The following is a 12,309-nucleotide window of genomic DNA, read 5'->3' as shown; positions in this document are numbered from 1 at the left end:
ACTGTATTTCTGGGAACGTTCTGCATGTGGAGGGAAGTTCCTTTGAGGTACCAGCCAGTCCAGGGCTATCAGGGACCAGCCAGTGTGTCCTGACAGGCTATCAGTGTGTCCTGTCCTGTCCCTGACAGGCTATCAGGGACCTGTCCACGAAGAGCCACAGGATGGTTCAGAACCCCATCCCCTGAGGTCCCAGCAGCAGCATGTCCATGTCACCTGGTGCAGCTCCAGGTACTGACAGCCAACCACATTCCAATTCACAGGGAGAAATAGGGCAATTTTATTATAAACTTCAAAAAACAACATAGCATTTAACTGGACATCTTACTCAGGGACACAGTGGCCCCAGGGAGTCAGGAACTCTGCAGCCCCAGAAGGTCCAGGTCCATGGGTCAGGCTTCCTGGTTTTCCTAGAAAATACCGGAGATGTTCCCCCTAAAACTGGCTGCCATCACTGACACTGGGGCTGCTGAGTTCAAATCAACCCACCCTGCACCTCTCCTCACCCTCCACTTCCCTGTGAGCCAGGCAGAGCACCAGTTTCCTGGGAATTAGGGGGGTATCCACTGGTTCTTTGGGAACAGTTAGGACTAGAGTAGTGAGTGACCCCAAAGGAAGTTGTTAGTGGTGAAGAAAGACTCTCCCATAAATCCCATTTTAAAGTGCAGGATACCTGGGACAGAGTCAGAAAGGGCTCATGGCAACCTGCAGGATCAGAGGTGCCACCACAAAATGCTGCAGTGGCACTTGGCACATCTGTCACCCAGGGGTGACAATGCCCCCCCCACTCTGCACACCCAACACCATCTCAACCCCATGGGGGGACTGAGGTTGTCTCTTTGCACAGGGAGAAAGCCTGGAGCCCCCACAACCCTTCCCTACCTACCTCCCCTGGCAGCAGAGGGGCTGTGTCACAAGGGCTCAGAGCCCGGGGACATCCCCCAGGCCAAAACACCTCCACACTTGTGACACCTCCCCACTGAGAGGGTGGGTGGGATTGTGTCTCAGGAGTCCTTACCTGGGACAAACTGCTGCTGTCATCACTCTATATCAGCCTCCTGCCCACTGCTCACATCAGCCTGGGGCTTCTGGGCATCACCATCACCACTGCCCACGTCTGCAGCACCTTCCCCACTGCTGGATCCAGCTGGATCCTCCAGCCCTGGCAGCACCACCAGTTCCTGAGGGCTGTGTGTCCTCTGCTCACAGAGGAGGGACATGGTCAGGCTGTGAGGGGTCCAGGATGTTTAGAGTAGTCTGAGTAACCCCTGAAACTTTTACAGCCAAGGGAACAAGGAGGGAAGCACAACCTTCCAGGTCAGTATTTCCCAGTGTCCCCAGGAATGGGTCTGCAGCCAGCAGGGAGCAGGAACACTCACCTGGGGATCCAAGGACTCCTTCAGCATCACTGTGATCCCATCCTGCTCTTCCAGCTCCAGCTCTGCCTCAGTGTCATTGTGGGACCTGTACTCCTCACTGTCTGACTCCTCATCCGAGGGCTGGGACGGGGGGAAGAGGCCAAGAGACAAGGGAGGTGTGAGGAAGGACACCCCAATCCTGGGAGTCACAGCTTTGCAGGGACATCAACCAGAGGGAAACTTCAGTGCTGTGGGACAAGGGGGCACCCACACCTTTCAGACACTGATGGAGTGATGTCCAAGTGCTCACGGGATGTGCTCACCTGGGAGGGACCCAGCAGGGTCGGAGTCCAGCTCCTCACTGGACACCCCCCACAGAGTGGGGACAGTGAAGGAAACCTCTTCCCTCCCTGCACAGGCTCCTCTGCAGGGACACTCCCAGGCTACAGGAGCTCTCAGAGCCCAAACCATCACCTCCCAGTTGCTGAGCCCCTGAGGAACAATCCTGCCCAGCAGCCACAACATCTTACCTCATATGTGAGGTCTTCAGAGTCATCTTCTGGCAAGTCCCTCTCCAGCACCACAAACCAGGACTCCTGCTCCTCCAGAGCCACATCATCCCTCTTCCTCTTGCTGGCTTTGCTGGATGGGTTGATTGGAGCCTCCAGGATCTCTGCAGGGATTCACAGGAGGCACCATCACCACCTCAGGACAGACACACAGCCGTGTGTCCCAGCCCTCTGCGGGAATCCCAAATCCCAACACCATGTTTGTTGGCTGCAAAGCCTTCAGGTGTTGCAGGAGCTCTCACCCCTGGGCTGGTTGCCCTGGCCCCAGTCTGCTGGCAGGGAGCCCAGGATGTTCTGGATCCTGGTGGGCACCACAGAGAGGAGAAGGCACAGGAGTCTCCCCTGGCGCTTCCTGGCCAGTCGGTCGGGCCTGGGGGGAGACCGGGTGGGGCAGAGTTGGCTGATCATGGTCTCCACAGGGATCACAAATCCAATCCAGACCCATGCTTTCTGAAGCATCTTCAGCTGCAAAGAGAGGTACATTAGGTATCTGGAAGTTCTCGCATGTGCTAAAGACCTCAGTGAAAGCCTTAAACCCTGCTCTGCTCCCAGCGTGGAGCCGAGATGGGACCAACTTCAGTCAGGTAAAACAGGACCTGTTGGATTGGACTTTGTTCACAAAATCCTCCCATCTCTCCTGGCCCAGGCAGGCAGAGAAATGTGAATGTTGCAACCACCATGAGCAACAGGGAACAAGGCAAGGCCAAAGCAGGCAGAGGGAAACTCCAGGATGGGGAGGAAAGCAGAAGACAAGCTCATGCTGAGTACAGGGCAGAGGGAAAATCATGGAATGGTTTGGGTTTTAAGGGACCTTAAATCTCATCCCACCCCCTGCCATGGGCAGGGACACCTTCCACTAGCCCAGGTTGCTCCAAGTCCCATCCAACCTGGCCTTGGACACTCCCAGGGATGGGGCAGCCACAGCTGCTCTGGGCAACCTGTGCCAGGGCCTCCCCACCCTCACAGGGAAGAATTTCTTCTTAACATCTAATGACGTGGAAAGACAGAAAGAAGAAAATACCTGGCAGAAAAACTCAAGAAACTGCCAAGTCTTGAGGTTTTCCCACCCCAGCCCCTGGCCTCGGGCTCCTCCAGCAGCAGGAACATCATTTACCAGGTACTTGACAAAGCTCAGCTGAAGGATTTGGCCCAGGAACCTGCTGAAGAAGGAGGGGGGATCACTGCTGGTGAGGGGTCTCACCTAGACAGAGAGAGAGAGAGACAGGTCAGATCCTGCACAGCAGCTTTGAGAGAGCTCCCAGCAGAAACAGCCCCTGGGGCACCTGGAGGACCTTTACCTGCTCTGGGCTTGAGACCAGCTTTAGCTGCTGCTGCTCCATGAAGCCCAGACTGAAAAGAAACCTGGCCTAGCCCAGGATGGGGCCCTCAAGCTACTTATAGCCCCTGGCCCATGTGCTCCTCATTACACTGACGAGCTGCTAATTGGGGGGCAGCCCAGTGCCCTCCCATGGGGGTCTCCTGCTCTCAGCCCTGGGCCTGGGCCAGGGGCAACCTTAAGGGCTCTCAATTAGGGATTCATTTCCCCTCAGTTTGGGGTCTCTGTTTTTCCTGGGAGTCAGAGCTTGCCAAGACTGATCTGGGACATGTCCCTGTGCTGATGCAAAAAGCTGAAGGTGATGAGATGCCAAAAACCCACCCTGCTGAGCCCCCCAGGGATGGGAGAAGCTGGACCCCAGGTGAGGGGGGCCCCCTCTGCATCCCTCCTGGTCTGTGCCCACACAGAGATGGAGCTGCTTTTCCTCACTGCATCATTTTCAGAGCAGGATCCAACCTAAAGCAGCCCTTGTCCCCCTGCTAGTGGAGGAGCTTCCTTCACCAAGGGGAGGGTGACAGGGAATCATAGGATAGAATCATAGCCCACTCTGCAGCTCTGCCCCTGCTGCATAGAGAGAAAGACAAAGCTGAGGCTCCTCTGGGAGAGCAGCTTCATCCTCCCACCTGGAGGATGCACAACCCCTGCTCTCCTGGTTCAGCCCTGGGGGCTGCCCAGGACTGTCCCCCCCCCACATTCCCACCCCCAGTGGGACGGGAGCTGCGGGAAACAATCCAGCACGGCCCTGGCACCGGCAGAGGTGGGTGGAGGGACTGGGGGGAAGGCGGGGGGGTGCAGTGGTTGAAAGTGCTGCTTTCTCTGGGTAATTGCGTGGGAGATTTTCCCGACGGGAGCTTTGCTAGACAGAGCTCGAGTGTTTGTCTCCTGCTCCGAGCTGCCCCTTCCCGCTCGGCTCCACCTGATGCCCACGGGCGGTGACTCATCCTGCGCCGGGCACCGCTCGCTGTGCCCCCTCCCTCCCTCGCTGGCTCACCCCGGCACCCGGCTCTCCCCCTCGCCGCTCCCTCTCTCCTGCCCCACGGGTGACACTCAGCCCCGCGGGAGAGCAGGAGGGCAGGCGATGATGTTGGGGACAAGCGTGTCCTCACCTGTCCCCCCCATCTGTGTGCCGGGCGGGTGACAAAGGGCTGCTGGCCCGGAGGGGGCAGGTGCAGGGCCCTGGCAGCGCTGTCACCACGTCACTGCCCGCGGAGCAATCAGGGCTGGCAGCAGGGCATAAATAGCCAGCGCTGCCCGGGGAGCCCCGCGGTGCCACCATGTCCCTCTGGGAGGGGACGCTCCAGGGCAAGAGCTCCAGCGGCATCTTCTTCCACGTGGTGACCCCCGACCGCATCCCGCAGTTCACCATCCCCTCCCTGGACGTCCACGGGAAGCACAGGGGCTCAGGGAAGGGGATGGGGCAGCTGGAGGGGACGGCGTGGAGGAGCAGCTCGGACCCAGCGGGGCGGGAGGAGCTGCCGGGCTCCGACTCCTCCGGCCCCAACTCCTCCTGCTCTGACCCCCCTGCCCAGCCGAGCCCAGACCCCACTGCCTGGGCAGCTCTGTCCCTGCCCCACCTCCCCAAGGTCACCACCCCCTACGGCTTTGTCACCCTGGGGCAGAGCCCGCAGGTCACCAGGGAGGAGGCGTTTTTTCACTCGGGCTCGGGCCACCCTCGAGGTCCTGCTGCCGAGACGCGTCCCGGCTGGCAGGAGGAGCCGGGATGCTGCAGACCCCCCGGGATGGCTGTTGCCGAGGGAGATTCCCAGAGGGATGGAGGCCAGAGGGGCCACAAGCAGCCGAGTCCTCGTGCCACCGCTCTCAAGGATGGCAGAGCCAGCCCAGCCTTCGGGACCTCAGCAGGGCTTCCCCTGCCCGGGAGATGTGCCAGCCCCGTCAGAGACATCCAAAGAACAGACGTTCTGGAGAGCAAAGAGGAGGAGAAGAGGGAGAAGAGGCTCCTGGGGGTGTTTTACCAGAGGAGCAGCTCCAGCCTGGAGCTCCCCGCTGTGACAGGCAGGAAAAACTTGTTCCAGAGGATCCTCAGGAGGCGCCTTGTCCAGCCCCGGCAGCTCAAGCCCGTGGATTTCACTCTCCACTGATCTTGCAAAGAGAAACAGAGGTTCCCCAAAAACCTGGGGAAGAGAGACTTCTGTAAGTGCCTCAGCCTGCAGGGCAGCCAGGCTGGGACAGGAGGGTGAGGGTGTCACTTCACCTGGAGGGGAAGCCTTGAAGTGACATTGCCCTTGGCTGAGGAGGGACATCCGAGGGGCAGGAGGGGCAGCAGTGCTGGGGAGCAGAGGGGCTGCGGGTTTGTGACTGTTCAGAGCCTGAATAAAAGCGAGAACATTTCACCCAACCTGTGCTCCTCTCCTTTTTCTTGCCTGTGCCACCACCTGGGTACCAGCAGGGTGTTTTAGTGCACCTCCTGTTGTACCCCCAGTCTCAGCCGCTCCTCCTGCTCTTTATCTCCAGATGAGAGCAGGTTCTTGGTGGGCTGGAACTGCTGAAATGCAAAGCAGGAGACCATCTGAGCCCCAAAAAACTGCAGCAGGCTGGGGGAGAGGAGTGATCACATCCACTTTATGGCTGGTTTCCAGCTCTGTGGCCATGGGGTGGGATGTTTACACGTGTCAGGACCCCTCTCCCAGCCTGTCCATGGCAGGAGGGGCCAGGCAGGAGACACAGCAGCTGTCCTGAAACAGTTACTCCTCCCCATTCCTCAGGGTGCAGATGCCAACCGCTCCCAACCAGCTGCGATAAAGCAGCACATTATTGACTGTTCCCTCATAAACTGCTTTTTGCTTTTATGGAGAAGCAGAACCTGCAATGCCAGGATGGAAGTGTTCACGGTCAGCAGTGTTTTGGGGCTAATGAAGCAGAGCCTCCTGGGTCAGCAGAGCTGGGCTGCTGCCACCTTCACTTCCAGGGCTCTTCATTCTCCCTGAGGATCCCTGAGAGGTGGCACTGGAGGGCTGGTCCCAGTCCTGGAGTGCAGCCAGCTGGGGGGAGCTGGGAGTCAGCCGAGCTCCTGCAATCAGGATTTGCATCTGGGCCATTAACCAGGGAGTTTATTAACTTGGTTTGATTCCACCCCTGCTGGGCTGCGTGACCTGAGCCACATCCTGCTCTAACACAGTGACTTGGTTTCCCCACCTTTTCACAGAATCCCAGAATATGCTGAGCTGGAAGGGACCCACAAGGATCATCCAGTCCAACCCTCAGCCCTGCACAGGCCCAGCCCCAAGAGTCACCTCCTGTGCCCCAGAGGATCATCCAAACCCTGCTGGAGCTCTGGCAGCCTTGGGGCTGTGCCCACTGCCCTGGGGAGCCTGGGCAGTGCCCAGCCACCCTCTGGGGAAGAACCTTTTCCTGAGATCCAACCTGACCCTGCCCTGGCACAGCTCCAGCCATTCCCTGGGTGCTGTCCCTGGTCCCCCCAGAGCAGAGCTCAGTCCCTGCCCCTCCTCTGCCCCTGCCCAGGCAGTTGGACCTGCACTGAGGTCTCCCCTCAGTCTTCTCTTGTCCAGCTGAACACACCAAGTGCCCTCAGTGTCTTCATATGGCTTCCCCAGCTAATTCAACTCTGAGCCCTTTGTTGGAACTGCCACTTCCAAGGGAGCTTTGCCCAGTGTGTCTGAGCAGCACCAGCAACAGGGAGGAGCAAGAAGGGCCCTGGAGTCCCTGCCCTCCTGCAGATGAGCTGCAAGGAAGCACCAGCGCCCAGAGGACCCCAGTGCTGGTGTGAAAGGGGGGTGGCAGCTTGTCACAGCAGCGTTCTCCAGACATACATGTGCCCTCCTGCACGGCTGTGAATGGCTCCAGCACAGGGGAAGGTGGCAGCCAGGGCTGCTGGAAGGGGAGCGGGGCTCAGTTCTGGGACAGGAAATCTGCTCCATGGTTATTCTAAGGAGCTCTGGCACTCTGGAGTGAGCCAGGCACCGAGGCTCTGGAAATTTAAATTGATCTGCAGCTCCTGAGGGCATCATCTCTGCTCTGCACTCAGGGCTGAGAGGGCAGATTGAGTTACCAGGGATTAATAAACGAGGGGTTATCAGTTACTCATGCTGTGATATTTGAACATGTGCGTGCTCTGAGCTGACAGGCAAATGGGAATTAAGCCATGCTCCTGTAAACCTCTCTCCTTTCTCCTTTGATGCTTAAGCTGCTACACAGCAGTGGCTCTGTCTAACTGACTCAGCATCTCCCAAGGAAAGCACTGGGATAACCCCCCGTGGCAGCTGAACCTGCTGTATTCACCAGTTAAACCTGGAGACTGGGAGCTGGGACTCCTGGGGTTTATTCCCCATTTGGTGACCTCCCTGAGGTCCCGGGAACCTTCTTGTGCCCCTTAAACCCAGGAAGAAACCCGCTGTGCTCCACAGGTGGATTGCAGGGCTTCATTCATCCTCATTCACGGGATACCTCCGGTGCCCTTGGCAGAGTTTCCCAAGGGAAGAAGGATTATATGTTATTACAACCTGCCAGGGTGCAAAACTCATTTCCTCTGGATGTGCCAGAGTGGGGATAATCAGCCTGGGGAGAATCCCAAATGAAAGGTTTGTTTAGAACGGTGGCAGTGGGGATTGTTCTGTGGCAGACGTGGAGCTGGGCTGAGCGAGGAGGGAAACATCAATTCCCTGCACACAGCAAAGGTGTTTTGCTGTGGGACTGCCTCTGCCATATTTCTGCTACTGCCATGTTCCAGCTGAAGGCATCTCTCCAGCCTGTGAAGTGAGAAGGACAATAGCTCCCAGTGGAGCAACGTGCCTGTGAGATTTACAGGATGCCCTTTCCCTGGAAACCGGGCGGTGAGGACGTTACAACGGGAGGCATCAGCGAGGTGACAAGACAAATAGTCATTACCAGCCACTGATTATTCTGCCTGGGCCTGGTACATTTTCTAAATGTTGTTTTGGTCTGAGTCAGAGTTTCATTCCAGCCTCCTGCAGGTACAGAAAAGCTCAGGGCTAATTATTCCCCCCTAATCCCACGTACGGTTTTAGCAGCACTAACCACGCTTGGCTGCAAGTGGGTGGAATCAGGAGAGGAACCAATTCCAATCCCAGTCTCCTGAGCACGGGGGGACAGGTCTGGGACAGGTCTCTAAATCCTCTGCACCTCCTCAGCTCCCTGCAGCAGGTCCTGCAGCTGGAGAACCAGGCATTGCTGCCACTTCAGCCTTGTCCCCAGCGTGGACTCTGTGAGACTGAGACCCCTTTTCCTCCACACTGACCCTTCTGGAATGTTCTGACACCAGTTTATTTGAAACAAAACCAGTCAGACTGGGTAGATACCAAGAGCATTTCCCAAGGCCTCATCCCTGCAAATGATATCAGGAAAAATAAACAGCTCTTCCCTTTGATCTCAGTGCTTCCAGCGTATCTCTGATGGTGTTATCTTCCCTGTTTTCCGGCATTTCCACTGAAATGTATGGAAATTAGGATATATCCCTTCCCTTTCAAACAAGCTGAGCTTCTCCCTGACCAGGTTACTGTGATCACCAGTCACATCCCCCTCACAGGGATGACAACTTCTTGCTGTCAACAACCTCGGGTGCCACAACTGTCACCTACTGCAGGTGGGCCTTGGGCATGGGGAGGTGTCACTCTCACAGACCCATCAGCCCCAAGAAGCAGCAAGGAAATCACACAGAGAAATCCCATTTCCATGTGATTGTCATGCGAAGGAGCACCTGGACTTCCTGGGATCAATACGGAGCCGCTGCCTTTGCCAAGGATTTTACAGTCACTGTCCACGCCTGAGGGTGAGATAAAGCCCTTCATGTGCTCATCAGCTGCACAGCTCCTCTCCCAGCTAACTGCTGCTGGAAAGGCCAAGCTCTGGCTATGAGACACTGCTGCAGCCAGGAGTCCTGGCTCGGGAAGCACACGGAGCCGGGATGTTCTTCCCCCGACTCCGCTGGAACTGGGGGGCCAGTTTCCCATCTGGTTTCCCAAGTGAGGGGAACAATGTGCATCTCCCTGCCCAGATGGAGCCTGTTTCTCCTGCCCTCCACCCTGCTGAGCCCTCCTGACCCCCCTGCTCTGCCCTCCAGCAGTGTGGGTGCTGTCCCCACCCTGCTCCACGCCGCGGGCCCCTGGCAGCTCTGCAGCCCCACAGCTGCCTGGATGCTCTGAGGATAACAACTCATCCAGTGGGATAGATCCCACCTCCTCAGCTGGCAGGTGTTTGTGGCCAGGTAGCAACTGCTCTCTGATTTAGCCGTTGCTCTCATTTGCTCCATGAACGGGTTTGTTTGCTTGTTTCTGACTCCTGTGCTTGCTCTCCACACACGGCGCCAGGAAAAGCTCAGCATTCCTGCTGGGCACAGCCCTGGGAGCCTGTGGAAGGCTCAGGGCAGCAGCTGCTCCCTGCTCAGCTGTGCTCACACACAGAAACCACTTTCCAGGCAGCCTGGCTCGGCAGCAAGACCTCTGTCCCCAGCCACGCTGTGCAGAGACCCAGCTGGGAGTGCAGCCAGGGCCAGCTCTTCCCTCAGATGCTCCCAGAGAGCTGCTGTGATGAGATTGAGCCTCTTCTGAGGAGGAAAAACACCACCTGTGCTCCCCTCCTTGGGGTTTATTTAAACCTCAGAGTGATCATCTGTTGCTCTTCACAGAATCCCAGACTGGTTTGGGTTGGGAAGGACCTTAAAGCCCATCCAGTGCCACCCCTGCCATGGGCAGGGACACCTTCCACCAGCCCAGGTTGCTCCAAGCCCCGTCCAGCCTGGCCTTGGACACCCCCAGGGATGGGGCAGCCACAGCTGCTCTGGGCAACCTGTGCCAGGGCCTCCCCACCCTCCCAGGGCAGGATTTCTTCTTTCCATCTAAACTAAACCTACTCTCTGTCAGTGGGAAGCCATTCTCCCCTGTCCTGGCACTCCAGGCCCTTGTAAATAGTCTCTCTCCAGCTTTCTTGTAGTAACTTGAGGTACTGGAAGGCCACAATTAGGTCACCCTGAAGCTTCTCTTCTCCAGGCTGAACAATCCCAGTTCTCTCAGCCTTTCCTCCCAGCAGAGCTGCTCCAGCCCTCTGACCATCTCGGTGCCTCCTCTGGACTTGCTACCAAAGGTCCCTCTCCCTCCTGGGGACATGGGGGTGCTGCTGGGGACCCCAGAGCTGGAGGCAGCACTGCAGGTGGGGTCTCACCATCATCCAGCCCAACTCCTGGCCCTGCCCAGGACACCCCAACCATCCCACCCTGTCCCTCAGAGCGTTGTCCAAACGCTCCTGGAGCTCTGGCAGCCTTGGGGCCGTGCCCACTGCCCTGGGGAGCCTGGGCAGTGCCCCAGCACCCTGTGGGGGAAGAACCTTTCCCTGAGATCCATCCCAACCCCCCTGGCACAGCTCCATCCGTTCCACAAATCAGGCTGAACCAATCCACTTCCCTTTCCTTTGGCATCTCCAGCTCCTTTGCTGAGTAACAACACAGAAGGAGGAAAGCACCGATTTTATTTTCAGCCACAGTTTATTGATTTGTTGGAGACAGGAAAAGAGCAGTTGACACTGAGCAGTGCACATCCACCTCCTTTCCACCGTCCTTGGGCAGCCACCTGTGGTGTTGGGAAGCTGGTCCTGGAAAAATCTCCCACCCTGGGATGCTGAGCCAGCCCTGGCAGCACCACACAGCTCCCCAGGGCCTGGGGCTCCTGCAAGAGCTGCTGGTGCAACACAAGGAGAGGCTTTTCCAGCATGGCCTGAGCCTGGAAGGGTTTCCAAGCTGTGAAAAAACAGCCCTGAGCTGGGAAAATGATTCCTTGCACATGCTGGTTTTCCCAAGGGTGGGCACAGTACCTTTGGCCTGCGACTCTTCCATGGGAAGAGCCACCAGGAGGAAGGAGAATCCCCCCAAATGAACAAGGCATCTTCCTGCTCCTCAGAGGGGCAAATCCTGCGAGCTGTGAAAGCAGCAAAAGTGTTTTGCTTTCCAAGTTTAACAGCTCATTTGACTTCCATGGATAATTAGCAGATAGCAGAAACACAAGGAAAATACAGCACCCTGACTCTGCCCTGTGCTGAAAACAGGAGCTCTCCCTGCAGATGCCTTCCAAGTGTTCCCTCTAATTTTGCTGGCAGCCTCCCCTGTATGAGAAATAAAATACAGTTTTTTAGAGGCGGATGGTGAAGTTGTGAGATATCCAAGCTCCAAACTGGACCTGGGTATCAGGGTCTTTGTCGGCCAGATAAGGGAAATATAAAAGTTCCTAAAAATTCAAATCTTTCGGGGCCATGAGGAAATTTTGTACACAGGGGTTTCTTTTCTCTCTCTGGGCTAAGAACAAAGGAAGATCCATCATTTTTGACAGAGGATACCTTGCAGCCAGTCAGAAGGAAGGGAAAGACCCTTTTCAGAGAAAAAAAACCTTTTTAGGCAAGACTGAATATATAAACCTTATCTGAAAAAGGGTGGGATTTTGTGAAACTATAAAATGTATGAAATTTAAATCCAAAGGGTCTTTCTCCCTGGAAACTCAGTGAGAGGAAAACCCAGTGTGCTGAATAAATTCTTCCTTGTTGATAAAGTTTCTTTGTCCCATGAGTTTATGCTGTCTTTCTAAATTTAAAAGAGGAATTTTTTCCCACTCCTGGGCCAGCTCCAACCCCAGCAGCAGCTTTGGTAGAGCTGGGATTAGTCCTGCCAGCAGGACTCTGCTGCACCTCCAGGGAGGGGTGGGAAAGGAGTCCTGGTGAGGGACCTGGAGGTGAGAGTAACTCCGGTTCTTCTTGGGAGACCCCTCGGGGTGCATCAGAGTGCAAAGCACTGAGTGACCAATGCTTGTAAATACATCTGTGTAGGGTTTCTTTTAGGACAATTTGGTTGCAATGGAAAGCAGGGATGGAGAAATTTTGGTTGTTATTATCTATAGTAATATGAAAGTACTCAAGAAAAAGTATAAGGGAAAAAGAAAGGAAGGAAGAGAAAGAAAAGGTAAGAGTAGAAAGGTCCCTAATCACCACCCATGGATCTGTGAGGAGACTGGATTGTTCACTGATGGCCAAAGTAATGAACTTGATCTGTGGGGGGTGGGGAAAGAAGCCCCAAACC

The 12,309-nt window shown here is 56.3% G+C and overlaps 2 protein-coding genes across 2 annotated transcripts; one reads left to right on the top strand and one right to left on the bottom strand.

Annotated features, from left to right (window-relative positions):
* Positions 1 to 261: 261 nt before the first annotated feature.
* LOC127481300 (uncharacterized) lies at positions 262 to 5,498 on the bottom strand. Its single transcript, XM_051810441.1, has 8 exons — positions 5,473 to 5,498; positions 5,234 to 5,360; positions 3,039 to 3,125; positions 2,167 to 2,389; positions 1,886 to 2,028; positions 1,377 to 1,496; positions 1,016 to 1,196; positions 262 to 407 (listed from the first exon to the last, which is right to left on the bottom strand). Exons 1-7 carry the CDS (start codon positions 5,496 to 5,498, stop codon positions 1,038 to 1,040), a joined length of 885 nt encoding a protein of 294 aa, XP_051666401.1. The 3' UTR covers positions 262 to 407; positions 1,016 to 1,037.
* Positions 4,468 to 6,040, top strand: LOC127481440 (C2 calcium-dependent domain-containing protein 4C-like). The gene has a single exon (XM_051810751.1). It carries the CDS (start codon positions 4,535 to 4,537, stop codon positions 5,357 to 5,359), a length of 825 nt encoding a protein of 274 aa, XP_051666711.1. The 5' UTR covers positions 4,468 to 4,534; the 3' UTR covers positions 5,360 to 6,040.
* Positions 6,041 to 12,309: the final 6,269 nt, after the last annotated feature.

Source organism: Manacus candei, unplaced genomic scaffold (assembly GCF_025592945.1).
Source record: "Manacus candei isolate 608988 ecotype Guabito, Panama unplaced genomic scaffold, ASM2559294v1 h1tg000078l, whole genome shotgun sequence".
NCBI classification, from domain to species: Eukaryota; Metazoa; Chordata; class Aves; order Passeriformes; family Pipridae; genus Manacus; species Manacus candei.
The sequence above is the reverse complement of the archived record's forward strand: the minus strand, read 5'-3'. Positions and strand labels throughout refer to the sequence as shown.

Coding starts and splice junctions, on each gene's coding strand:
- LOC127481300 (XM_051810441.1), bottom strand. CDS start 5,498: ATGTCACTTCAAGGCTTCCCCTCCAG. Junction 5,361..5,472: donor CTTCAAGGCTTCCCCTCCAG/GTGAAGTGACAC, acceptor TCTCTTTGCAAG/ATCAGTGGAGAGTGAAATCC. Junction 1,497..1,885: donor CTGAAGACCTCACATATGAG/GTAAGATGTTGT, acceptor CCCCCGTCCCAG/CCCTCGGATGAGGAGTCAGA.
- LOC127481440 (XM_051810751.1), top strand. CDS start 4,535: ATGTCCCTCTGGGAGGGGACGCTCCAGGGCAAGAGCTCCAGCGGCATC.